At 45.0% G+C, this 27,936-nt stretch overlaps 2 protein-coding genes across 2 annotated transcripts in view; one reads left to right on the plus strand and one right to left on the minus strand.

Annotated features, from left to right (window-relative positions):
- The window catches only part of LOC139304874 (anoctamin-4-like), a 31,161-nt gene extending 13,061 nt beyond the window's left edge, over positions 1 to 18,100 (minus strand). The window contains exons 1-14 of the mRNA XM_070928769.1: positions 17,872 to 18,100; positions 16,107 to 16,181; positions 9,341 to 9,565; positions 4,457 to 4,657; positions 4,138 to 4,286; positions 3,712 to 3,861; positions 2,773 to 2,873; positions 2,185 to 2,229; positions 1,966 to 2,097; positions 1,675 to 1,781; positions 1,337 to 1,392; positions 1,072 to 1,193; positions 650 to 784; positions 48 to 144 (exon numbers count right to left, since the gene is read on the minus strand). Coding sequence (XP_070784870.1) covers positions 48 to 144; positions 650 to 784; positions 1,072 to 1,193; positions 1,337 to 1,392; positions 1,675 to 1,781; positions 1,966 to 2,097; positions 2,185 to 2,229; positions 2,773 to 2,873; positions 3,712 to 3,861; positions 4,138 to 4,286; positions 4,457 to 4,657; positions 9,341 to 9,565; positions 16,107 to 16,181; positions 17,872 to 18,100 — 1,824 coding nt within the window. The remainder of the gene's footprint in view (positions 1 to 47; positions 145 to 649; positions 785 to 1,071; positions 1,194 to 1,336; positions 1,393 to 1,674; positions 1,782 to 1,965; positions 2,098 to 2,184; positions 2,230 to 2,772; positions 2,874 to 3,711; positions 3,862 to 4,137; positions 4,287 to 4,456; positions 4,658 to 9,340; positions 9,566 to 16,106; positions 16,182 to 17,871) is intronic.
- On the plus strand, positions 13,653 to 27,905 carry LOC139304875 (NXPE family member 3-like). Its single transcript, XM_070928770.1, has 7 exons — positions 13,653 to 13,748; positions 22,321 to 22,479; positions 23,508 to 23,945; positions 24,744 to 25,039; positions 25,695 to 25,765; positions 26,206 to 26,412; positions 26,496 to 27,905. The coding sequence occupies exons 1-7, from the start codon at positions 13,653 to 13,655 to the stop codon at positions 27,047 to 27,049; spliced, it is 1,821 nt and encodes a 606-aa protein (XP_070784871.1). The 3' UTR covers positions 27,050 to 27,905.
- Positions 27,906 to 27,936: the final 31 nt, after the last annotated feature.

Consider the following 27,936-nt stretch of genomic DNA (forward strand, 5'->3'; position numbering starts at 1 on the left):
AAATCGCCGTGGGGGAACACGTTGCCCCCTTGCTGTGGGGACAGTACCTTGGCGTAGATGCAGCTGTCTGACAGTCTTAGGTAGGGGCAGTACTGGTCGCAGATGGGGCACATGATGATGTCGGTGGCCTGGCAGATTTCTTTGCTGGAGAACAACATTCAGCTCATCAAACTCCGGTACAGGTGGCGTTACAATGTCCAGCAACAGTGAAGGTGCCTTTAGGCAACATAGTAATGCAACTTTGAGCTTTCTGAAAAAATGCAAGCAAGTACAGCACCGAATGTGAGTGCGCGTATACTGTATGTTCAGTTTTTTTTTAATATATATATATAAGTTGTTGATAAAGTTATGTTATTGCCTTTACACTTATTCTAACCAGACAATCCTGAATAAGGATATTTATTCCATTTAAGGTAATTCCACACTCTGCTGCCTTATCTGCAATGCTAAATTAGTTTTGCATTAAGCAAAGTGACTTGACTTTTGCACTAAATAGTCAGTAAATAAACAGTCTGATCTGTACTTACAGAGCATTTGTGCAGCAAAAACAGTTTGAATAAGGCTTAGATAAGGCTTGTTCTTCAACTACAACAACTACCAACTCTAGGGACACATATTTTTATCAGAAAAAGAGAGGAGGCGTGTTTACCTGACCTGGCAGTGCTCCAGCGTGAAGATGCCATACAGGAATACCAAGAGGCCGACCAGAGCGGCAGGAAACAGCATCCCTGTGTACCAGCCGAGCCAGGCGAAGTACAGGCCGATCTTCTCCCCAAAATACCTCCTGAAGCGACAGCAGAGCACAAGAGGAATGGGTTCGTGGTATACTTTAGTTTGAGTATCCCTGAAAATACTTGTATCTGGTAAAACAGCACATTTATATCCTGACAGTTCAGAGAGAAGCTGTAGTCAACCGCAGCCTTGCAAACATCTATTCAAAGTCAGCTGGCTTGTGATAAAAACCAACTCTAGATGAGAGAAATGGTGTGTTACTGCTACCGCTCCCCGCCATGATGTTCTGATTTTAAATGTGACATTTAGACCCCTTTTTAAATGTCTGAACGTAGTCACCTGATGAGGTCCAGCGGTTGGTACTTGTACCAAACCCCCCACCAGGCCCAGCACTCGTACAGCAGGTGCCGGTGGTTCTCCGCTCCGTGTGTTCTGATGGAGTTTTTGCTGTGGTACCTCCCCTGTTAGTCCAGACACACACACACACACACACACACATACACAGACATGGAGAAACATGGAATCCATGACTGTGTACATGTACATGACACAAAGAGACAGAATGTATTTAATGAATGGCTTTACGGAGATCAGCCACACTTACCTCATGAAGAGGGAAGGCTGCCTCATATGAATTATTGCTCAAAAGACGATTAAGCCCTGGAATCAAAACCAGGGAATCATGAAAGCAGAGCAACGGATGCCTGATGCTGCCAGTCAAACAGTGCAGCAGATGCTAGGGCTGTTACTTTTTATTTGAAATTCAAACCACCATTCAAAATCCCCAGTGTAAAGGCACAACAGCATGCCTTAAACTTGAATGTAAGATCCTATATTTCTTTCATCCTCTTTCTTTCTGCACACCTTCCTAAGTTAGCTCCCATTTCCCATTTCATTTTGAATATTTCTACAATTTGCCATAATGCCCAGGGGCGAACTCACCCATCTTACTTTTACCCTCCTCATATTTGACCCGCTGGAGGATGTGGTGGACGATGCGACTTCTGGTGGCATTGTTGAAAAAAGTGTCTTTGTTGTGGATGATGAAACTGCAGTGAAATGAACCATTCATTACAAGTCTGCCTGCTGTGAATGATATTTCCTATGTGTGTGTGTGTGTGTGTGTGTGTGTGTGTGTCTGTGTGAGAAAGGCAACAGAGAGAATTTCAAGTGGACAAAGTACAAAAGTCATTTCTCAGGGACGACACAAGGGCAGCGCTATAACAAACTCACTGGTGTATCCTTGATCGACTGAAGGGGGCGGTGAAGCTCTCGTTCTCCTCCAGGTCGGGCAGAGTGTCGTTGTCGAACTTCATGGGCTTGCGGGGAAGCCAGCCACGAAATTTGTTGATGCGCTTCTCCATCCTGCAAGTGAAGTTCCTGTTAAAGCTGCCGGAGCAGAGTTCTGCTCCGTCAGCTGATCTCATGCTGCGTCTTTGACCGAACACTCACCTGCTCATGAACTTGTGCCGTCGGTGCATGTAAAAGATTTTCCTCCTGGAATATGTAACACGTCGGGAATAATTAGCTCAGTAATGAGGACAATAACATGAACGAATGGTACTACTACTGATACTACCATTAGTATCACTGCTTCTGTCGCTGCAACAAGCATCAGGTCTACTTTTACCATTACTGCTATTGCTGCTTATAATACAATCATTAAAGGTAGCCACTGGAGTATTTCGACCACTAGTAGCGCTGTGGAGCAATATTTTTCCAAATGGGCCCCTGTTTCGACGAAAGTTTGGACAGTTGGTGACGTTAACATGCAAAGAATTGCAGCAATGCACCAACAAAGGCAGCGAAGAAGAAGGCTACAAGCTAGCAAACATGGACGTAAACAATGCAGAATTTAAAATATTCAACAAAAAAAATCAGCTTTGCAAGTGTTTTATGAGGGAGGAAATACATTAAAGATGTTTTCTAGACCTTTGGAGAGACACTCTGAATGTACACATAACTTTTAAGAAAACTCCACATGGTGCCTTTTTCGTTTTTTCTATTATAAGACACTTTTAGGAATGTGTGTCGTCTCACCTAAAAGGCATGCGGATGTTCATGAGCTCTGCGTAGCGGCAGAGAACGTCCCATGGTGCATGAAGCTTCAGGAAGATCACGTCATCGTTTGTTAAAGAGGCCTGCAGAGAAACCAAACACACACAACCAATTTAAATTCAGCAAAGAGGATGAGACAGATAAAATAGGGAGGACTACAAAATATATCATCTGGGCGCAGGCAGGCGGCATCACAAGCTCCATCAAAAAGGCTCTGCTTTTTTTCCTCACCTGCTTGTACTGCCTGGCAGAGTGTGAGTCAGTCTAAAGGTAATTGAATCAGGTGCCAACTGGAAAGAGACCTAAAAATAACAAAATGACTCCACACAAGAAACAAACACAAGTGGGCTGTTGAAGGAGACCAGAGCCATTGTCTTCCCCTGCATGTTCTAGATAATGATGACCTTGATGCTACAGCATCGGCAGATAGTGCAGAAGTTAACACACACACACACAGATCACAACAGCCATTTTCCACTCTTTCAAGTGACACTGTTGCTAAATAAGAAGGAGCAGGGGAGAAAATTGCCATCAGCACATTTTGTTTTCGCTGTATGAGTGGTGGTGTCAGACCTGGTAGGACGGGACACAAAGGCTCTGGGCATTTTCAAATTCAGCAATCTGGCCATTGAGATTACGTGCGTTACGGGGCTGAGCGTTAAATTGCTTCCTCACACAAATTGGTATTGATGACGCTCATGTTGCGTGCTGTGAATGCAGCTGCAGGTTTGCCAAAGTATTCACAGCAAAGCTAATTCTTCGTCCGTACGGGAACCCACCAAGCTTCAGTGTAATGTGTATTTTGTTGGAAGACTGCCGAATTGCTAATATCTGGATTTTAAAGTAAGGCCAGTACGGACATGATGATGTTTTTTAACTTCCAACACGATGAAATAAGCAGCGAGCGTCAACGCCCTTCACCTCCTTTTCCATCTGTAGGCCCTCTGCGCGGATGTTCCGCTCAAATACCTCCCTCTTCTCTGACTGCGAGCTGGATTTCCTGTAAACTAGGATGTAGTCAATGCGGCTCTTTCCGTCGCTGAAGCAAAGGCCGCTAGATTTACTCCTCCCCTGAGAACAGACAGACAGACAGGCAGACAGACAACAGTGAGAGAATCACAAAAGAATAGTATCTGGCCAGTGAGAGGAAGAGTCTATAACCTTGTTTTGAATTACTTCTCGTCCATCGTTTATCATGCCTGGATGAATAAGTGGGTATTAACCTAGTTGTTACCTTTACACACGTCACTCTATTAACTACTCCTTTCCAAAACTGGCTTATATCTTCAGCCTGGATGGAAGGAGCAATGACCTCAGGAGGCCCAGAGACCTAGTTTCACCACTGACCTCTGGGAGGCCAGAATCGGACTTTGTGTTGTCGTCCAGGATGCTGCTGTGGGTTCCCGGGTTCAGCAGGGTGGAGTCGTCGTCTCTGGACGGGCTGCTGGTGCCCTCGGACCTTTCTCTCTGAAGCAGCACATTGACATCCTTCACAGCTGATGATGAGGAAGATGAGCAGAGTATGAGCAGACCAACAGACACAGAACAACATTAACATGTATTTGAAGTCATGTCTCTGGCCACCTCCAGTATTCACTCTCCCTTTAGCTCTATTTTGGTCTCAAACAACCAAACGTCAAGCCCTAGCGTGGGTGTCGGGTCTCACCGAGGGGCGGCACATCGTCTTGAGTGCTGGACTCCGGGGCTTCAGCCGAGGATTCCTCCATGATGTCGGCCTCCCCGCGGGAGGAGAAGGCGAGAGGTCTGACCGCTGCCTGGTAGCCTGAGGCCGAGGGCTGCAGCGGGACTCTGCGTCGGTGGGGACTCTGCCGCTGGGGCTCAGACCCATGTAGAGATAAACTCACGCCTATGGGACACAGCGAACTTTTTTTTTATACTTTCTTATTACACTTTAGTCTCTTCATGCTCTGAAGCCTTTCTAACTTAAGTTACCCACTGGTAGTACTTGTTGTCCCCTTCTGAAAGCCACTAATGTCAGCAACTAGCATTGTATTGGCCATTGGTCTTGATCAGCCAACCTATCAACCACCGCTGATATATTATGGTCATCTTATTGCGTAAGTGACTCATAGAGTAGCGAATGCCAGTTAGACAGTTTAAACCTGCATGAATTGATTTTTTGGCCACTTGGGGGCAGCGCAACCAGCTGTAAACACAACAATAACAGATTTTCACCTTGTAAAAGTTCCGTTCCTGCAACAGTTGGTTAGTTACACATGCAGCAGACACACAGCAACACTCGCATTCACTGGAAGTTATGCTTCTGGCCACCTGGCGAGTTTAAGTCAAATATTCACCCTCCATTTAGTTCGTTTTAGTGTCCACCAACAACCTGGACAGGTGGAACAGCTGCCAACTGCGTCCGGAAATGACGCTGATGAGAGCTGTGAGAGTCAACCGAAATAGTAAAGTTGAGATCTGTAAAACCGAAACAATGAGCTGAAAGACGTCAAAATGCTCAGCGGGTTACACATAACACACTTTAACATAATTTAGCAGTAAAAGCCAAAACAGGTTCAGAGGACTGGGTTAGATATCCATTCACACTATCACAAACGCTTCCCCTGAGAAAGTCAAAGGGGGAAGACCCCCACAGAAAGAAAGAGAGAGAAAATGACAGTTCAGTAACTTTTATCTCCTTAATAAGGATTAACCTTAAAAGACCTCCCTGAAAGAGAGGAAACTCTCCATGGGAACACACGAGCTAATTGGGTCTATTTGTCAACCAGACTGTGTCCTTTTGGGGGGGGGGGGGGGGGGGGGGGGTGTTATTCAAAGCTGAGCAAAACAGCTTAAATCAACTCTATCTAAATGGGTTTGTATCTCTTACTTCCAGTTCTCTGGAGGGCGGGAAGACTTCAGGAGAGGTGGGCGGCTGTCTTAGAGGTCTGCGTGCTGGATTTTGTGACATTAAAGGTGACTCAGCTAAAAATTTCTGCTGAGCCGTAGTACCGGGGACAACAGAGATAGAGATCGGGAGAGCGTCTCGGCTCTTAATCAGCGGTGGATGCTTTGGAACATTTGGAACGCCTATGGACGCAGCTAATAAATTTCATACGAGTGAAAAGCCGGTGCTCAGCGTCCTCTTCCTTTGCTCAGAGTGGTCCGTTCACTCCGCTGGGGTTTATCTATCGAAACAGGAGCTGCAGTGGTCAGAGAGAGAAATCATTCACATGAATCGCAATTTATACAGAGACGAAGTTGACATTTTTTTCCCCCCTCAGAAGTTGAACAGAGTGTACTGTGCTGCGAGACAGAGCCTTGTTTCTGAATCTTCTGTTCAGAGTGTTATCTTGCACTTCACACATGCACGTATGTAATGACCATGGGGATCAACAGCACTAGCTCAGCGGCACCCACAGCACTCCCATGCCGGTCTCATTAAAGGGAGAGAGAATTGCTTACTATAAATATTTGCTCTCAGAGGACGGACACTCTACATATTAGCCTACATCGTGCTGCTGTGCCGAGACAGTGGCCGGTCAGGCTCCATGGTACACCTGTAACCAGAGCCACAACTGAGGTCACACGGCACTGACGCTTTGGCAGCACACAGTTACAGTAAATACAACTTGAGGTGCTTCATTAGTTATTTGATATGAGGCCAGTGGCTACGTAATTCATTCACTTACTGTGTTGGTTTTGTTTTGTTTCGTTTTTTTGCAGTTCAGAAAGACCTTCGGAGTGGTGGCGAGTCTTCTCTGTTCTGAGTTCTGAATCAAGACCTCCAGTATTTGGAGCGTTTAGCTCATGAAAATGAATGTGTGCAGGAGTAAGTAGGCTGCGCCTGTTGTTTCAGTGTGTCAGATACATATTCAATCAGCATTTCATATCTTATGCAGCTCGTCTCATGTTCAGCTTGAGAGGGGTTTGAAATGATTTGGATTTAATAATTGGATCCACACGGGATTTAAATGTATAAAAGCCACTCATGGTTATGGTATGTGAAGACATTTAGTTTCTATGATCTTTGATTTCTATTTATCACATATCGCATCTGCAACAGTCAAGCGGCTTGAGGCGGAAATGTGCTTCGCTTTCTGTCCGAACACACCTTTAGACAGCAACCCTGATGACGTCATCAAGTGAATCTTGGCTTCGGTTTGGAGACTTAAAATTTTTAACAGAAAGCTTTTAGTTTCAAAGACCGCTGGCTGCTCAGCAGGCAGGGAACATCTGACAAAAGACGCTACAGCGTTGCATTATGGGAAGTGTAGGATCCAGTGTTTTTGGAGCTTGGCCCATACTCTTAGCCTCCGTTGCACGTTTTTAAAAACAATCTGCCTCTAAGAACCGGATATTAAATCACTGTTGTGTCCCTTTCATTTGGTTTGGCTCTTAATTTAGCCTTAGCCGCAATTAGCCTGCAGTACCACAGTATAAGCGTCAGGATATATGACTAAAATGTATAGTAGACATTAAAGTGGGTTTTATGAACAACTACTTGATTGTGGGTTTCTCCTCAAGTCTTGATTTTATCATTTGCTTACTTGATAAATAAAGCCCCAGTGATTGTTATCTTTGCCCTTTTAGTTTGTGAGACAACATTCTTAGCTAAAAAAAAACAAAACATTAACAATGTGGTTCCTTGCGTAACACAACCCAGCCTGGAGATGAAAGCTCACGCTGAGAAGGGAATAAAAGAGTGGAGGGGGGAAAGGGAAGAAGAATGGGAGGTGGTGGGGGTGTGTGATGTGTTGCTAAGGGGATCGGGTGTCAGTCACTTGTGAGGAGGAATCTGGATGCACCCATCATGCCCTGGGGCGGACAGGGGACTGCATATTCTCCCTGACGGCGAGCAGCGGGGATGTTGCGCCTGCCAACCTGCTACTGGTGCCTGGATGGCACGGTCGCAGCACACACACACACACACACACACACACACTCCTCACAGAGGCATGACCCATTTCTGTGTCTTACAACTGATGCATCATGGAGGTTGAAGAAGTGGAGTGTACGACAATTAAGAGAAGGTGGGGACAGCTCGGACAGAAAATGAGTGTGTGTGTGTGTGTGTGAAGGTCAAAAGCTTGCATGGTCACAGGGAACTGCGTGAAAGAGATGAAGCAGCGTAAAGAGGAAACACATGAGAGAGAGAGAGCACTGCAGCAAAAAAACAAAAAAAACATCTGCTCTGGAGAACAAGCTGCCTTTGCTTCAAGACAACTTGACAACACTCACCGTGTGAAGGTGGAGCGAGGTAGAGAGGCAGCTTCGCCCCTCAGAGGGGAAGAGAGAAAGATGAGGGAGGGGGGGGGGGCTTCCCAGCCGAGCCGCAGCAGACGCCAACACAGCCAAGACTATTCCCCATACACACACACACATGGACACACACACACAGCGGTCACCCCTCCTCCCCCCGCCAGCCCCAGCGTGCAAATGACCTCGCTGAGGGAAACGAGCAAACGCGACGTCCCACGAGGGAAACCAGCATCCCCACTTTTTTTTTTTACTCCTTACTCCTCATCTCTGCATCGGTCGATCCAACATCACTATGCACGTAAAACACACACACACACACACACACACACGCGCACACACACACCTACACTCACACCGTCATAGTGAGACTGGGCAGCAGGAAAGCTCACAAGAGCTGTCAAAGATCTTCTCTGGAGGAAAAAAACACACACAGCATGAGCAGGATGTTTACAGTGAGAGGCAGAGAGAGCGAGAGAGGGAGAGAGAGCGAGAGAGGAGGTGCGTGCCGCTCATCGGCATTCTTAATCAGCCATCCCTGGCAGCCAATCAGAGGTCAACCTGCTCTGGCAGTGGCCAATCAGAAAAAGGGGCTGGCTGTGTCAGTGTTGCTGTAGCCCAAAACAATGACAGTTGGCACTGATGACAGTGTCAACCTGTGACGAGACTCAAGGGCACACACACACACACACTCACCATGCCACAGCTCACACACACTTACTGACATTATAGAATTTAAAGGACAGGTTCACATTTTTCTATCCTAAAGTCTATCCTAAAACAATACTAAACTGCCCACATGTAAGTAATCCTTCCTCCTGTCCGTACTGGGTACAAAGTCCACCTGTGTAAAAATGCATTCCTTAGTTCAGCCAAAGCTAATATGAGGCTTCAGAAGTCTGTGTTACACACATTCAGTGGCTATCTCTTTTCGGTACAACATTCTTTCTTTGTGTAACTTTTGCCAGGCTGTGTCTTTGTCAGCGGAGGGACAAGGAGGGAACTTTGTACTAAAAACACTGCAACTTTGAAATATGTCTGCTTGATTTGTCTTACACAGACTGCTGAAACCTCATATTAGCTTCAACTAAACATTACAATGAATATTGCACGGAAAGAGGATTACACTGTGTCCCCAATTTTTCCTTTTGAAATCACTTTAAGAAGATACTTTCCGTTGTGACTGTTTAAACACTTTTATATTATCCATGTGCCAACGGCTCCCCTGACAATATGAAGCATTTTGATCAGTCAGAGCTATTCTGAAAAGTATTTCACAAATAGTAAACTGAGGGCTCGTAGTTAAGAGCGTGCACTGCACTCTACGTACTCGTGCTGCTGTCGCAGAGCGTCTCCTGACTGGCACTGAAGGTGGGCAGCGGGGTGACTGACAGTGATGCCGGGCAGGACACCGGATCAAGATACTCGCTGATGGGCGGGACGGCGGAGGCCTCCGAGTGAACGCCGTCCGGACTGGGGAGATTCTGGCCGCTCCCTGGGAAAGGACTCTTCCAGTGGGAGAACCCGATGGCCACTTGACCCCCGAGGTCAAATCCTGAGGAAGGAGTCAGACCACAATCGGAACAGAGAGATGAGGAGAAATATATATATATATACATATATATATATGTATATATATATTTTTTTTTAAACTTTTCCGACCTCCTACTATCAGGAGTCAGTGACCTCTGACCTCTCAACTGGCCCTTTTCTTATGCTGGTAGATGGGTGAACCATAACAGTCCAAAGTATCACAGTAATCTCCTCAGCAATGTTGCCCTCTAGTGGTGGAAGCTGTCAACATCATTAAACCATCCAACATAAACTGTCATCGGGCATTACCCAGCAGTTATGCAGCTGCAAGCAAAGGTGTTTACAGATGGCAGGAACAACACAGCAGCTGTCCTGTCACTCATGTTACAACTTCTGAACTAATAACAGTCATGTTTTGCACGACATACTACATATATGCAGATGTTTGTCTTGGTTGCAAGATTACACACGGCTTGACTTCTCCTGCGCTCAGGCATTATTCCACTGAGAAAAAAGTGCTTCTAGTCAGCCTGCGTTCTCTGTTAAAGCTGCACTAGAATGGAACTCCATCCCAGCAACTGTGAGAGAACTGGACGTGTACAGTTTATTTAGAGCTAATATAAAGGAATGTTGAATTAGCACTCGGCTCTGCCAGGACTAAAACTCAACTGCGCCTTACTGTCCTCAGCCTGTCTGTGCTGTGAACTTCCCTTGCCGTCTGCTGTCACCTGTTGCTACCCTGCTATCGCTATCTGGCGCATTTACAGCAACGCTTATTGACGTGCACCGTCCCTGTTGAAACAAACCAATGAATACAATTTGCTATTAGAATTATTCATGGTAATTGTCAGTTTTCAGGCAGAGCTTTGGTGGTGAGTGTTGCTAGATGACAGGCCACAAAGTTCCTCAGCATCCCTCTGATGGAATAAGAGCAAAGTGCAGCTTTGCCTCTCTGCTTCATGAGGACCCGCAGACTGCTGAACCAGCTCGGCTTGCCTCCGGCCTTTCGATTTTGTCTTCAGCAGGCTTCTCTCCCAGTTTCACGAGGCCTCCGAGACTACTGACCCAGCTCGGCTCGGCTCCGGGCTGGCAGGTGTCTGAGCTCAGTGTCTCTGGCAGGTTGAGGGGCCAAACACGGCCGTAAATTCCGTTTTTTTCTTCTTTACAACACAGGGTAAACAGACACTGTGAATTTTTCACATCAAACAATTTTCTGTCAGTCTTGTTTGTGTTTGCTTTTAATGATCCAACTGACCACTGAAGTCACAAGATGGGGGCTTAAAGCTTTGGAAAATGCGCAGTAGGTGTATCTTGCGTTTGTTCCAAGATCAATACTGAACATCCAAGATTAAAACTTTCCAAAAATTAAACTTCTTCATTACTGGCCCGAAGTTTTTATACTGCAGCTGTGTCTTTGATGCCACACTGCAGCTTGGTTAGTTGTTGATCTCTGGAGGTTGTGTTGTGTCACACACATTTTAAATACTTGAGAAAGCTGCACGAGTGGAAAACAAGAGAAAACAGCCCTGAGGCTGAATTAATTAACATTTGTCTACATTTAATTACATCAAATGTAGCACTCTACTAAATTAAAAAAAGTGGTTCTTGGTCTGGGCACTGGGCTTACTTAAACATAATGGCCTGGGATCAAATGTGCCTGGATACGTCAACCCCCTTTACTTCCCGGACCTTTGTGTCTGTTTATTCTTTGATCCGGTGTCAGACTCTTGTAGACTTGATACACTTGGACTCTGCAATATGTGTGCGTTATCTTTTACCTTGAAACTCAGTCTAGCAGCACATTAAAAACACATTCAATCAAAGGGGCATAGAAGCACTAAACATTCAACTTCCCATTGGCTAACTTTAGCTTAAGCCAGTGATGTTTACCTTGGTGTTTTTTTACACCCTTTCAAATGTTTAACCCTTTGACATTTCCCGTCACCTTTTCACTGTAGTTCAGCCTGACATACATCATTCGGTAACGTTGGAAACTTCAGAATCTTGTGCTGAAGTTAACATGACGCTTTGTGGGTTTGGTTAATTGGTTGCACATTCTGCAGTATGTACGAATGATGAGATTAACACGGACAGGTCTTGTTTTGCTGACATGATCCCCATTTGATATTCAGTATCCCAACATGCAGTACAGAATGCTGCGATTGACCGGGGGGGCAGGTAGATTAGGACCCCCCCACCCCCCCCCTCCACACCTCCTGGTTTCCTGTGAACCACGAAGCCCAGCAGATTTCAAAGGTACATCAGCAATGAACAAACACAGCCTGATCAATAGCAGAGTAGTGGAACGCCTGGCAGTATCTGAGCCTCCCAGCTCGCCACTCGCACAGCACATTCAGCTGGAAGGTGCACTTCTGAGGAGGAGGGACGCAGTAAACCTAAGCCATACATCTCATCTCAGCTATTTTACAGCCTCAGAATTCTCTAAAAACGAATAAAGGGGTTTTCACACGATGGAGTGCAGCCGCGTCGGGCCCGGGCGTACCCGAAAATAATGTTTGTGCTCAAGTCAGCAGTTGCAACAACTAGAACACAGAGAAAGTCTTTTTTTCCCCCTGAGGGGAATTTGTCTTGTACAGCACCTTTTTGGCAAGAAAATTGTGACTGCTGCTCGGAAATTATAGGAGAGGGGATATTCTTTGGTGTGCGAATGTATGAAAAAGGAGTACAGCAAATGATAACAATATTTTACTCATTTTCAGAGCAGGGACTACTCCTCACCGTCACACCAGGGTACCTAAACGTATGTGCATGAAAAAACAAAAAAGCACAACGTCTGAATTGAACTAAGTTTGAATGTTGTTGTTGCCCCCCCCCCCCCCCCCGTTTACTTTCTTGCGCATGATCCAGCAGCACTAAAGTATCAGACACAACGCTGACCAGACTTTGCTCTCTCATTTTCTAAATTAAAAAACACATCCCATAACAGCTCATTCATTCAATCCACAAATGCTCACAAGAAGAGATTTTTTTTTGCCAGTGATGGACAAATGCCCAAACAACCTCTCTTCTCTACAAAATAAGGCTGACACAGCGAGACCTGATTGGACAGTGTAGTGCATGCTGGAGATTCTCTCTTTGACTTTTAAACTTGGCCTTGTACTGAGTTCTCGTTTTAGGCGTGTTTTAGGATTACATGTTACAGTAGTTTGTGGGTTAAAACTGGAATTATGATTCTGCAGAGACACGCGTAAATCTCTTTGCGAAACTACACATAGAAGAGCCTTAACACGTGGCGCGGACCTGGACATCAAGCAAGCTGATTGGTTGATTCAACATCCTGTCATGAAATCCACTGCCACAAGTGATCTTCTATCTGAGCATAAAAACAAACAGAATTCCTCTTCAGGGTGGTTCATTTCACATATCTTGTTCACATACATTGCCCCCTCCAGATAACGTTTGTTTCACGGACGTAGTGGCATGTTTACATTGTCACCAGCGTGAAATTCATTTCCGTCTCCATCATGATCTCATGGTAGTAAAACTTAAGATAAAATGAAATAGTGTACAGTGAACCAAGGACATAAAGTCACATTTTATACTCATATCAAGGTCATTTCTTATGAGTAAAGTTTCCACTTTCTTGCTCTAAGTTGATATACCAGCTTTAAAGTCCCAGAAAACTTGGTTGTAAATGCATGTTTTTCTCTATAACCCTACATTTTCATGACTACATAGGGAACAATTGAAGTTAATCAGACCATCAGATTTTTATTCAAATGTCGCGCAATCCTGATTGGTGCACGGAAATACGTGACATCACAATTTCCCAAATGAGCCATGTCCACTTCTGTCTTCAGTGAGAGAAGCACAGACAGACACAGAAATGCCGAAATCTCTCGCGTGGGATAATCGAAGTGGTGCATATAGAGTAGTACAATTCAAACCAGCCAGTAATTGACTGTGGCTTTTGCTTTTAAAACATTAAGAACTGCAGTGAGGCAACAATCCTCAACATCCCATGAAAGTCACCTGAAATGGCGGGAGGGGCGGAGGTGGAAATCTACACCTGGCATGTATCCGAACGACCTCCAAAAACTCACGGTGCGCGCAGCCTTTACGGACATAGTGTGTTCTAAGCAATATCTATGTCGCAGTCATCAGAAAAAAAGTGCCCGCGTGGCTCTCTGAGGAGAGTGAGGCCCAGATATGTAGCACCTCCACTTCCTGACCCCCTCAGGAAGGTAAGAAAACTAATGCAGGTGCGGGTATCTGGGCCACACGCTGCACTACGCAATGACCAGTTTGATGTGAGCGCCTACAATAACCATAGAAAGACTTGCGGTGGAAGTCCTTTAGGTGGATGGAGGGCTGGTGTGGCGGGAAAAGACATTTAGAGTAGAGTTTTAGAGTTAGAGTTTGAACACGGAATGTGCTTCTGTCAGTTGCAGCAACAGAGCAGCAGTAGTGCTGCACACATGCAGTAACATAGGATTCTTATCAAGGATTACATGAGTTCTATGAATGTTCTTTAAAAGATGCCATGTGTAGCACTTTGCAGTCAAAACTGAGTTACAAAAGAGACCTGTTGTAACATTGCAAACCAATATAATCACGCTGGATGTACCTGACTAAATAACAAGAGGGTGTTTTCAAACTCACAAATGTTTATATAGTTTAAACATTGGATAAAATATCCAGATGGCAATGTCTGTTTTTGGCTAATGCATAAATCAAGCATAACTCCAAATCCAATTTTGCCACAGGAGGATAAAACAGACAGCTATTCTTTTAGTTTTACCTCGTGTAAGAGTAAGAAGTGACATGGAAAATCCAACAAGCACTGACCTCTTTAGCCTCAATTAGGAAAAGCATGAGCAACGTCGATCCTCTGCAACATGGAGTGAGTTTTAAAAAACAATTACTCCCCTTCTGTCTTGCACGAGAAACATTCCACACAAAACTGTATTTAAAGTCATCGTATAAAAACAGAAATGTGCAGGAATAATTATGTAAAAGAAGGAGCCAAGATGCTTTAGCTGGTAATAACACTGACAGTAAATGTCCTGATAAGAAAAAAGCAGAGTCAGCACAACCCCAAGAAACACATTTGTCGAGTACAGTTACTCCCCGAAACAAGAATTTAATCATATCCAGGGATGCAATGGGAAATTTGAGCATGTTCACAGCTCCTGGAAATGTATCCTCTCTGATGCCAGAACATCACATATACTACAGATTCAAAATTGAGCTCTCTGTTCTGTGAATGTGCATAGCAGTGGCCAGTCGACGAGGTTTCGGCGCGGTGCATTTGATTGTTTTTCCTGTCATCCTCCACTGAATCTCTGGCCTCGGGGTGAAGATTAGCTCTGGCTACCAGCTGCACAACTGCAGCATATTCCTAAAACAACGAAGGAGGGAGGAATAAATGGAAGATTATAATCGATTGGAACTTTTAAGAACCTCCAGTGATGCTGACTGGTATTTTCCTCTCAAACAAAGGCCAGGGCTTTTAAATCACAGGCGGCGCACTAACTCTTTTTGATGTCAGAGTGTAGGGCAAGACTATAGATCTTTCCCTTTGTAAAACCAAGAGGGTGAGTCTCGACGGTCCAAAGCTCTCCCTCAGCACTTCATTAGTTTTTTTAGTTTTTTTATCTAGCTCAGAGGGAAGAGAGGAACACCTGCATGCAGCAGGAGCAGCGCAGCCTGAGCTGAACCCAAAGTCTTAACTGTCACCACATCCAGCTCACGGCCTCTCCCACTAACCAGGCCGTAGGATCCATCGAAAAAATGTCAAAAGGCAAGGTCTGAATATTGCAAATGGTGGGAGATTGCAATTTTGTGACAGACAGGAAAATGATTTCAGACAGCTTCGTCAACAGCGCGCTATTTCCTGTCAGCAACCCCTGACATACAAACAAAGTTACATGTCAGGGGAAATCTTTAATTTTCTTACTGCTTAGCAAATCCAACATTCAGAGACATCACTTGAGGCAATTTATCTTCTTCTTCTGGCAGCTCCCTCTGGAGCCACAAAAAGGCTTTGTACAACTGTTTTCACGTACTCAGCAGTACTCGCCAAGACCTGCAAACAGACTGAGGTGGAGTAAAATCGGTGGAGTTTCCCTTTAAAGGTGCCCTGTGGACTTTACAGAAGTTGAATGCATTACTTTCCTCAACAAAAAAACAAAAAAAAACATTTGCAAAGCCGATTTTGAAAATATCTTTAATTGTGTTTACATCCCGTTTGCTAGCAGCTAGTCTTCTTCTCTGCCTGTGAGAAGCCCGCTGCTGCCAGGCCACTTTGGTTTGGAAAGTGAAATAGCTGTCTGACATAACCATGCATAACCTTCCGAGATATTCCGCTTTCACACACACAGATGGAGTGGGGAAAGCATGATGTGTAACCCGTATAGAACTACAATGAAACAATAATAAACGACTTGCTGCAATTATTAAGAAATGAACATGAAGACATGATATAAAGTAACAACTCAATAAATAACATCAATGCACAGGGCTGTCATTTTTACAATAGCAAAACATGTAAAGCATTTTTCTTCAGTCAAGCAGTCAAGTCTTGAACAAAGTGCACTTACCGATGGTGATCTGACTGACGCAGCTGTAGAAGGTTCCTGAAGAGACATTGTAGCTGCTACTGCTGGGCTCACGGTCTATGGCAGGTGGAGAGATCACACATTAGGTACAGCATGGCACCAGGTAGACTCTTTTATCCAAAGCAACTTACAGTGCAACACAGGCATTGTTATAGTTTCAGTTACTCTGACTGCCATTGCTAGAACATCATGCATCCTGCAGTTCCAAATATGTCCACTAAGCCGCTGAGCCTAGTGCTCTTGAGACAGGCCATTGCCCCGCAGTGTTCCAGGAATAAAACCCCTAATCCTGCAATGTTAGTGCCCTGCTCCACACATTGAGCCGCACGAGGGAAAAACCCTTGACCTTGGCAGGGAATAAAATCCATGAGTCTGGCAGCTTTAGTGCCTTAGTCTACCAATTGATAAAGAGAGGAATGAAATCATCCACTGTGGCAGAACACTGTGAATAAAATTCACAACACTAGCAGTGTTGTGAATTTTATTTAGCCCATAATTTTAGCCCATAACCCTGGAAGACTTAGAGGAGGAAAACCCTTCACTAACCCTGACGGTGTTAAGGGAATGGTGTCTGAAACCCTGCAAGAGAACGTCTGTCGCTTACTGATCTGGAGGAGTCCTAGTCTGCAAATCTGCAGAGCACCCTTCACGACCCCCTGACCCTGTAATTACTGGGCTATAACACGACAATTGTATCTCACAGTAACTGCATTCCCTGCTGACTGTGGGGTCAGCGTGGCACAATTCAACCATATACCTGAAATACGGTCAGATCTATATTATATACAACATCAACACAATATCACACAGTTTATTTGCCGAGCAGGTATAACTGCACCTGTGATGAATTCCAGCTTCAGTCAACCAAGCTGCACATTAACAGGCTTGCGTGTCACGCTCATTGCCATCAATGAAAAGTAACTCGGCAACAATGTACAGTAAATGCATGGTATTGAATTATTCGAATGACTTAGTGAGAAACACTGCTTTCTATCACTGAGGTTCGATAGCCAATTGATAAAACCACCTTGACACTGGACACTAAAGGCCTAATTTACCCTCATCAGATGGTGCCTCGGAAATGTTGGACGCCATTTAAGCTTTGTGTACGAAGTCGCTGCGTTCACAAGGAAGACAATATCTGCTTCATGAATTGTAGCAGCAACTTCACAGGCTGATAAATCAACTCTTTGGGTTGTGAGCAGCAGACAAGAAGCCACATACTCTGATGCAGCAGCTGTGTCTCTCTGATCTTTTCGCCTATGGGTTTTTGTAATGTAATTAAACATAAAGAGCACTAGTGTGTGTGTGTGTGTGTGTGTGTGTGTGTGTGTGAGAGTGTGCAGGTGTTTCACGTTTAGATGATCATGGAAAATAAAGGGTAATGAATATTCCAAATATTGCACATTTTCCACACATTGGTGTCCCACTCGGGGGGGTGAAAACTAACCCCCCGACTCTAACTCCCCCGAAACTGAAAATGAAATATGACTAAATGACATGATTTTTGCTTAAACCAAGCCTCTGCCATAAACCAGGCTGACTCGTTTATTTACTTGGTCTAATTCATGACTTCTTCACTTGTGTTTGTCCCAAGCAGTCATTCGGGGGGGAACCACCACATCACATTTCAGCCCACACCCACCAGTGAAATGATATCATATCAATATCAAGTGATGACATCTCGAACGGCAGTTTCATGTGACACTTTTTCCCGGTCCCGCATGCTGCATGGTGCTGCCTTTACCTGCGGATCCGGAGGAGAGGCGCGTCGCGACAGCGCGGCGAGGACTGCGCGGACTCCCCGGACAAACCCGCACCACCTCGTCCTGACATTGCAAGCAGATGACCTGGTTCTCCTGGTTTTCGCCGACCTTGCCGCAGCCCACGTGCTCGCCCCCGGCGTGGATCTTCATACCTGTGTTGATCTGACGGACCAGCCGCACGTCCGCTCCTCCTGCCTCATGCTCCAGCATCCTCCTCCTCCTCCTCCTCCTCTTCTTCTCCCTCCTCACCGGCCGCGGCGGTCACACTTATTACGCATGGCTTCGGCGTGTGGAGGCAACAACTTCTTCGGTACCCAAAGCATCCTTAACTCCACCCACTGCTCTGCTCCCGGCTCCAGCTCACCTCCGCCCCATCATGCCAGCCTCTCTCTCTCTCTCTCTCTCTCTCTCTCTCTCTCTCCGCTCGCGTCGCGGTTGCAGGCGTGGCTGCTTCACGTGGTTGGTGAGGTCGCAGTGTCAAGTTCCTGTGGGGGGGCAGTACCGCGATAAAGGAGTCATAAAGTAAGGTCTCCTTTAAGTACCACAGAGACTCTGCAGGTCCCCAAAGGATTATTGCTGTTATACCAGTTTAATGAAAATGCCACATAGTTTTGAGTCGCTGTAAATTCGCTGGGAAACCACAGAGGTAGATGGGGGAGACCGGGGTATGGTTGTAACACTTTTTGTTTAAGCACCTTCAACTCACTGAATTTTTGAGTTAAGAGTTCTCAAACTTGAATACAAGGTACCCACATTTGTTTACTACAAATGCCACCAATTCAAACCTCTGCAACAATATCACAGACCTCATGAGGCGATGTCAAATACATGGTGATCCTTTGTTACAACCTACGCCACTACCGGGGTGTTACCCCAACGCATGCTGGGGTAAGTTGTAAGAATTAGACAAAAAAAAGCAAAAACAGAATACCTGTGTGTGTGTGTGTGTGTGTGTGTGTGTATATTTTTTTTTTTTAATCAGAGTCACAATGCTGACAAATGAATGTTTGTAACCCTGGGGTGCAGGCTTGGTGGGCCCAGAGACTGCATAGGGCACATTTTACCCATACTTCCTTTGGCTTCGACCTTCCAAATGGCTCCATACAGACAACACAAAAGGTTTCCTCATCTGAGGCCTCAGAATCCTCAGCGTTGGCTTTCAACATTTTCTTGGTGGGCTGTCTCCCCTTTTTCTCTTGCTTGCCTTTATTCTTTCCTAAGATAGGCCTACTCTTTCCTACATTTTTGCCTCTTCTCTGTTCTTCTTCCATCAATGCTTGCTTCACTGGTGTATCAGTGGGTATTTATACTTGGGAGGGTGCATAGTCACACGCCTAAAAAAGGTCAGGATTGAACGGCCAAATACCCGTGGATTGGAAACCGGCTTGAATGTTTCTGGGTGTTGCAGCTGCGGGCAGAGCAGTCTTCACAATAGTTGGAATGTCATATATCGTCATCGTCATTTTTTTTGCAGAAGTCGATTGCTTTCACAGATATATGTGAACAGTGGTTATCCAGCAAAAGCAAAACCATCTGAGTCAGATAATCAGCTAACATTTCCTCCTGCACCTCAGAGAAAACTTTGTTGCTGCTCCCGTAACCTACACTGGGAAGATCACTGGAGCCCTGGTCTCTCAGCTTCTGCAGTGATTTGCAGTATCTGCTCAGCGTCACATGGCAGATCCCATGTGCCTTTGCGACTGATCTGACTGAAAACATCTGCAGGCACACCTCTTTCTTTTCCACTGCCTAGGCATTCTGTAACAATATTAAAATCAAGACAGTGTTGTTAGTTGTATGGAAGGGGATGGTTGTAACACTTTTAAAAGATGTGTTACAACCCACCCCACCCCCGTCAGCCATTGTTTAGCTAGCTGTATTAGCTTAGCGGTTTGAAATTAGCAGGGGAAAAATGCATCACATTTTGCCTGAGAAACTACAATTTATTCTCATATGAGTCACATGGTTTTATCTGCAACAGTATAAGTACTAAACAAAATATAGTCTTGGTCAAATAATTTACTTTCTTACCTCAAAATCAGTTTTTTCTCGATAGAATCTGCATGCACCCGTTTCCAACCTTGACAATCAGCACATGTGATCGGGGAGGAAGTGGGTAAATACTGAAATGATCATATGACTCCTATCTTATCCTTGATTGGTGGAATTGGTGATGTTACAACTCTCCCCATGTTACAACCATACCCGGTCTCCCCTACATTACATAGAGGAATAGCCAGGTGGGACATTTATTCTCCCAACCGCAACAAAGTCATATTTGTGTGTGCTTGTATGTGAAAAAGTCAGGAGAAACCTGTGTGAGAATTGAGCTTATAAGAGTCTGGTGCTTGTGTGTGTGTGTGTGTGTGTGTGTGTGTGTGTGACACTCTGGAACTGGTCTTAGAAAAGAGACAGTTGAAGCTGGCCAGCTACTGTACTGTAAAGTGCCTGTAGCCCCACCCAGGTAAAAACTTAGGAAGCAACACTGGCAGGTGGCATTAACAGCTAGCAGTGACTGTGACTGTTGTTAAGAGCACATCCATCACTGATTTTTGATCCTAATCTTGTTCACGGGCCACAAAGCCTCGAACCAAGTCCTCTTGAACTATGCAGAGACTACGCATTCTTCTGCTGGGTAGAAGTCGCAAAAGCATTTCTCCACCTGACACCACAGCTCCACATATCATCGACTACATCGTCACACACACAAACAACCACCACCACCACATATTTACCCGCAGATGTGTGTTAGATTTCTTTGACGTTTGACACACTGAAGTCAAGATTTCATTGATTTATTTTGGTTTTCAACCCTTATTTCCTAATAGTGAAAGACTACTTTCTATTATCAGCTCTCCTGTATTGTGTCGTACACGCACTTTTGTGTGTGTGTGTGTGTGTGGAATAAAGTTGAATAAAGCTAAAACCGTCCATTATCATTTTTCATCATTATTCCACAGTGTTCATCTACATTAGCTTAAACAGCAACAAATGATTTAATGACACATTTAATGAGTACATTTCTAATAAGTGAATGCCTTTGTGCATTCTCCATGAACGCAAACTCGTATTGATTTGCTTTAAAAATGGAAGCAAATCAGTAGCCCTCCCACTGCAACCGGCTGAACTCGTCTGCTGCCGAGGCAAGCAGGCGAGCCTAAAGAGTTTTGGGGCGGCCTTCAACATGGCGGAGCAAAGCCACTTCCGGTTCAAGCGAGGCTCCGGGAGCGAGGAAGTATCATCAGACGAGAGACCTGAGGTGGACCCCGCGCTCGCTCCGGGTGAGGCGCGTTCAGCCAACATCAATGGAGCGCCGACGCTCTGATCGCCATGGCAACGGGTAAATAAAGCGCCAGTAGCGGAGCTCGAACACGGACACGCGGACCGCGACGTCTGTCTTCCAACACACAGCAGCGGCGAGAGCGCCCGAGCTCGAAGGGAGACACGAGCCGGCCTGTCACTTCCTTCATGGGGAGGCAAAGTGACTCCTGCTGTGTGTGTGGTGTTGTTGTTGTTGTTGTTGTTGTGTGTATGTTCGCCCGCGTTCTGCTGTAGCTGCTGAGGGACGGGGTGGAGCAACGGAAGATGAAGGACAAACAGACATAGTTTACTTATGGACCTCTGGTTGTCAACTCAGTGTCCGAGCCAGTCGTGGAGATTTGGGTGATGTGCAGTTGAAAAGGCGTCAGTCTGTTTTACATTTAATAAGCGTGTTTCAGCGTGTGTAAAGCCGCATATAGTCCCTGAAATGCTGTTAAAACACATTCAGACTTTATGCAGCCTATTTAAAAACCGCAATTTACTCCAGTTTTACAAACGTGAGAAGTCTTGTCAAAGCTCCCAGCCCCCTCCCTGCTTTGATAACGACTGCATGAATGAGGAAATGAAACTGCGTGTCACACAGCTCCTTCAGGCTCGACGGGAGGGGAGGAGACAGAGAGACAGAGAGAGAGAGAGAGTTCCCCTCAGCTCACTAACTCAGAGTGTTTTCCACTAAACCCACTTCATGGAGTACAGCCTGTACTGGGAAACCCGTTTGTCTACCCGCCTCTGCTTGTGACGCAAGCTGGGTCAGACTTCCTATCCCTACATCTAGGGCTCTTCTGCCCGCTGCCTGTGCTGATATTCCTAAAAATGAAAGAAGATGATGAACAATAATAACAATGTGTTATATTTTCCAGTGAGCTCAACAACTTTCACAAAAAAGCTGGAGTAGTGGTGAAAACACAATGAGCTTTCTCGATTTAAAAAAAAAAAAAAAAAAATCCAGGTCAGGCGTGTTTGCTGCACTGCACAAAATTTAACCGGCACTCCACGTACAACTTTTGCTATTGTACACTTTAGCCGTAGCAGGTACTTGATGAAGGTACTGTGTGTAAGTTGGCTGACTGACCCTTTGTTTTTATTTTTTAATCCAGTACCAGATGAAGTGGTCACAGTGCTACAGGGAAGACCGATCACCGATCATGAAGGTCAGAGCTTGCTTAAGATGGGTGGTCCGCATGTGCCTTCGGAAGACCAGTTCCATCTTCCTCTTTCTGGTTGTGTTTGGCTTAATCTTTCTGCTGCGGAACATGGACATCCTGTTGGTAAGTTGGTTTTAGTGGGACCGCTGGAAGGGTGGACTCTTGTTTGAAATGTTTAATATTAGTCATATTGCAGGATAATAAAATGCGGCTCAGGATAACAGTAATGTTCTTCATTGCAAGTGCAATTTGAGCTAAATGCTATTTTCCCCTCACAATCCTGCACTGTGATTTGCTAAGAGCAGCAGCTCCTCCAATGAAAGGACAAGGCTGGCATTACTATATCGTTTCCATCTCATGACAAGACCAAAACCATCAGTGTGTTCCAACCTACTGGTTCCCATTCGTTCCTACTGAAGACATAAATCTTTACAAATGGGTCATAGTTTTTTTTTAAAAAATGCTATGTGATGGCCATAAACAGCTGGGCACTGAATGGATAACTAAATGTGACTTCACTTTAAGTTACTCTTTAAATATGACTTTTTGACTCTGCATCTAAAGAAATCTTGGTGTGTGTTACAGTCATCATTAACTGCCTTGTTGTGTTCAAGGCTTAAAATTCCTCCTGAATCATCCGTTTCATTTTGGCTCTGGCTCCTCCATTGTCATCTGTAAAGACTCATTAAGGGAAATCAAAGAGGTATAATGGCTTTAACTTGGATTCACCTCATCAGTGGAGGCCCTGATGATTTGTACATTTACTGTGGTTCAATCCAACGTGTATGCATCAAAATTCAATGGATCTTTCAGCCATGGAAATCTGCCTCTGTCATGTCAAAGCGGGCGTGAAACAGGCTTTTACAGTGCTTCTGTAAAATATCCCAAAACATTTAATTTCAGTAAACACATTCGAAAATTCGAATTTGACGTTCAGGTTCTTGCCTTGAGCAGAGCAGATTCAGTATCGTGGCACTCCTGCATTTCGTTCGATGGGTCACTTTCAAGAACAAAGTAAGGGCCACGGGGGAAGTAGGGAAAGGCAAATTCCTGTAGCTAACAGCTCAAAAGTTCTTATCAACCCCCCCCAAAATATTTGTACATTTGTTTGATGCATCTCTGTCACCATCTCTCTCTCGACCCCCTGCCAGTTTCAGCATAACTTCACCATCATCTACCCGAGAGTTTCCACTGACCCTCACATGCATCACAGCTTCTGCACCTACCAGCCACTGTCCCCTGAGGACGCTCTGGAGGAACGTCTCCTGCTAGACTCCATTGCTTGGCCTGAAACTCCAGTTTTGCCAGCCCCTCTTTCCCTGGATCAGACCAGTGATCCTGCCCAAAGCACCTTCATCATTCTCTCAGGGAGGGGTGGAGGACAGTGGCATGTTGGGGATCAGCTGGAGGTTTTGATCGAAATGTATGACTTCTTGGGCCGTCCCAAGAAGTCTGGGGGAGACGTCTTACTCGCCCGGCTGCACAACTTGAAGCTTGGTGCAGGTGTGGCTGGGCAAGTGGTGGATCATCTCAATGGCTCCTACTCTGCTGTATTCTCATTACTCTGGGAAGGAGGCGCGCAGGTTGAGGTGATTACATTAGAGCAGACAACAGACTGTTAATTCCTTGGAAAGGCTATAAAGATAGACCACCCTCCAAACATGTGGAGAAATCCAAAGCTTGATGCGTAATTTTTTTCCCACCCGTTTTGCGGCAAGTCCTGCCCTTCTGCGCTGTGATTGGCTAGTTTGTTACTTCAACACGTACTTGTGATTGGATGCTAGCTCCACCGGCTTTTCTGTCGAATTTTCATCAAGTCCCGCAAGCAACACTAGTGACGCTACTGACGTTGACGATAATGTAATAATAATACAAATATAAATATATGTAATCATGCTTTCATAACCATAACTTTATTCAATTAACATATTACACTCAGTATTGAACCATGTGTAGCCATCAAGAAAAACAAAGGGTTAGAGAACTGTATACGATAGACATTTAATGCAATAAGGAGAGGGAACACCCCCTTGGGCCACAGCTGTGCTCACAGCTAGCAACCAATCACAACGCGTCGAAGTAACAAGTACTAGCCAATCACAGCACAGTAGGACAGTAGTTGATGCAAAACGGGTGGGAAAAATAATAACACAAGCTTCACAGACCTGCCATGCCTAGTTACAGTTGCTAAGCTATGATTGGACAATCTCTGTTTGGGGGAGGGAGTTCAGTGAATGGTCAAATCGGAGATTGTAGTCTGAAGATCTGTCTGGTTGCCTGAAACAAAGTGAGCAGCATTAAGTAGTATTCATTTTATTTTTTTCTTTATTGATATGCCTGAACATGACTGGACTTTACGTGAAAGTTCTGGTTCTCTATCCCATCAGGTGACGCTGGTTCACCCTAGTGAGACTGTCACAGTGCTGCGCAGGCTGAACAGCGAAAAACCAGACAGGGTTTACTTCCAGAGCCTCTTCCGCTCAGGCTCACTCTCTCAAAATACCACCTGTAACGTCTGCCTACGTCCAACCCAGCGGCCGCTGTGCAACTACACTGACCTCCATACAGGTGAGCCTTGGTTCTGCTACAAGCCAAACAACCTGAGTTGTGATGCCAGGATCAACCACCACATGGGAGGATACAAACAAAACCTCAAGGCCGGGGAGGAGATGCTCTTTCAGAGGTGAGGGAGCAGCAGGACTGGCTTTTCGTGTCACTTTGTATCTCCTTGGTGGGAAGTTCCAGAAGTTTGTAACTGCAGGTAGTAAAGATTGAATCTGAAGATGTTTGAAGTTTTAAAGATAATCTGAATAATGAGTTTGAATCACACCAGCTGACTGTCATTAAGAATATTGAATAGTAGGAAGATATCTGGCTCGTAAGTTGCTAGTTGCTAACTCCGTCTAACTCTAACTCTGTTCAGTGGTGGGTGGAGCACAATTAGTTAATCAGAGCTTTCCTTGATGAAAACAGCTTCCTGCTGTGTCAGAATATAGTCATGTTCGTGATCTTCAGGTCAGACTCAACCTGAAGCTGAAAGACGCCACAACTGATCTTTTTTTTTAGGTTTTTCCGAAACACAAGACATCCAGCATCATACACACTGTCATTGTTTGTTTACGTTCTTGTTCCTGGTCCCTAGCACCTCCTTCCTGGTGACATCACGCGCGCGGCGAGAGCTATAATTGGTCAGGGGCCAATGTGTAGTCTGTCATGTCTCTCGGCCAAGTCACGGCAAGAAGTCATGACTCTATAATCACCTAATCTAATGATTTCCAATGTTTCCTCCTTCTGTCTTGTATTTATGTTTAAGATTGTGTTTGTGTGCTTTTCTTCAGTGGTGTCAACATGAAAGTCTCCATTTGGGCTTCAGGACCCGCCAGTGTCACTGTGTTGCCAAAAAAGGAAGGTAAAGCACGATTATTACTACTTTTTTTTGAAAGTAAAATAGGCAGGGGAAAAAAAACTGCAACTGATTACTTGCTCTAAACCGTGTGGGAGTGTTTACCATTTGCATGTACCAGTGTACCATTACAATACACAACGACCGAACAACTGCCACTTTTCTGCATTTGGGAAGGGGGAGTAAAAAAAAAAATGGCCACGTTCATATTAGATTTAGTTAAAACAGGTGGTCGCATGTTCTTGTAGCCAACATTATTGTTTCTTCCACTTTTGTAAACCAGTTTTCTACATTCATACGTCTGATGTAGATAAGGTTGGTATGTGTAAAGTCCAGTGAGGTTTGGATCCCCGTAAGAGGCGCAAACTACAACATTTTTATTACATAAATATTGAGTTTGATCCCGAAAAAATATAAAATAAGCCCACGCTTATGCTTTCTCTCAGATCAACCAGAGGTGAAGAGCAGCAGTGTGAAGTCTGGACTCTCTGGCTATTACTACCAGGGTTTGTGGCGAGCATTAGGTGGCGCCACAGTTCGTCGATTCAACACCTCGTCTGACATCAGTCGGTGTCTGAAAGGCAAGGTGGTCCACCTGTATGGAGACTCCACCGTCAGGCAGTGGTTTGAATACCTCAGCGCAACACTACCAGGTAGCTGATCCACAGGGATTTCTGACAACAGTTTGCTTTTGTTCATACTGCAGCTTAATCTCTTCCCCCTGTAATACTTTTAGACCTTCGGGAGTTTGACCTGCACACGCTGAAGAAAGTTGGACCTTTCATGGCCTTGGACTATGTAAACAACATCTTGGTGACATTCCGCTGCCACGGTCCTCCTATCCGTATTGTGAATGTCCAAACCAGCGAGCTGCGTTACATTGCCAATGAACTAGATGGCTTAATTGGAGGCACCAACGCTGTCGTAGTTTTTGGTATCTGGGCTCACTTCGGCAATTTCCCCATCGAGCTCTACATCCGGCGGCTGCAGAGCATCCGCAGGGCAGTGGTGCGGCTGCTGGACAGGGCTCCAGGCACACTGGTCGTCATCCGGACTGGGAACCCCAAAGCTTTGTCGTTTTCGGTTTCACTAACCAACAGCGACTGGTACTCGCTGCAGCGTGACAAGGTGCTCAGAGCCATGTTCAAAGGACTGAATGTTCGTCTGGTGGACGCCTGGGAGATGACCCTGGCCCACCACCTGCCGCACAATCTCCATCCAAAACCTCCCATTATTAAGAATATGATTGACGTTCTCTTGTCCTACATATGCCCTCAAAATGGCGGCTAGATGTGTGTTTGTTGGAGTGGGGATTCGAACACACATGCTGAGGGCGTCCTGGTGGCTCACCGGTGGTGCTTGTGCCATGTGGGATGAGTCCTTCCTGCAGCAACCCTTTACTGTCATCCCGTTTCTCTCGCCCATATTTTCTGTCACTATCAAAATAGAGGCAAAAAATGCCCAAAAACATCTTAACAATTTACGTGTTGTCTCTGTGTTTCTACCAAGTGCAGCATTTTTTCCAACAGTAGTCCATGCACAGACTAATTAAACTTCAAAACACAAAAGAAACCAAGCCAGGAGACAGTTATCTTAGCTAGCCAACAGCTAACCTGGCCCTATTGAAAGGAAATAAAATCCAAAAACTTGGAAAAACAGGCTGTGCCTCAATTCAGGGATTGGATCATGCAGCGAGTGGAGTAAGTGATGTATTCTTTGCTTCAGCTGATTGTGCCTTACTGAGTGCAACCAAGGCTCCATTCTCTCTGACTGTACGTTTAACAAAAACATCCGTAAATCCGTCTTAAAATGACTCCTGGGATGGTTTATGCACCAGATACTGACTTTCTAAGACTATTTTCATGATGTAACAATAACATATTTACATGATGTCAACTTTGGTATAAAGTTTGATTGATGCAACGCTATCAAATGACATATCCCCAATATAAACAAGATGCTAGAATTATGAATATTGTATGAAATTTTAACTGTGTTATGCTTTTAGTTGTAGGTTGATGGAAAGTGAGGAAATGTAAGTTGTTGCACTTTTTTATATTTTTTTATGTTCTTATTGTACATATACAAAACCTATGAAATATAAATAAAACAACTGTCGACAAAATGGGTCGTGCAGACAGACGAATTCAATGAATATGTCTTTTATACTCCGGTGT

Source organism: Enoplosus armatus, chromosome 22 (genome assembly GCF_043641665.1).
Source record: "Enoplosus armatus isolate fEnoArm2 chromosome 22, fEnoArm2.hap1, whole genome shotgun sequence".
Classification (NCBI taxonomy): Eukaryota; Metazoa; Chordata; class Actinopteri; order Centrarchiformes; family Enoplosidae; genus Enoplosus; species Enoplosus armatus.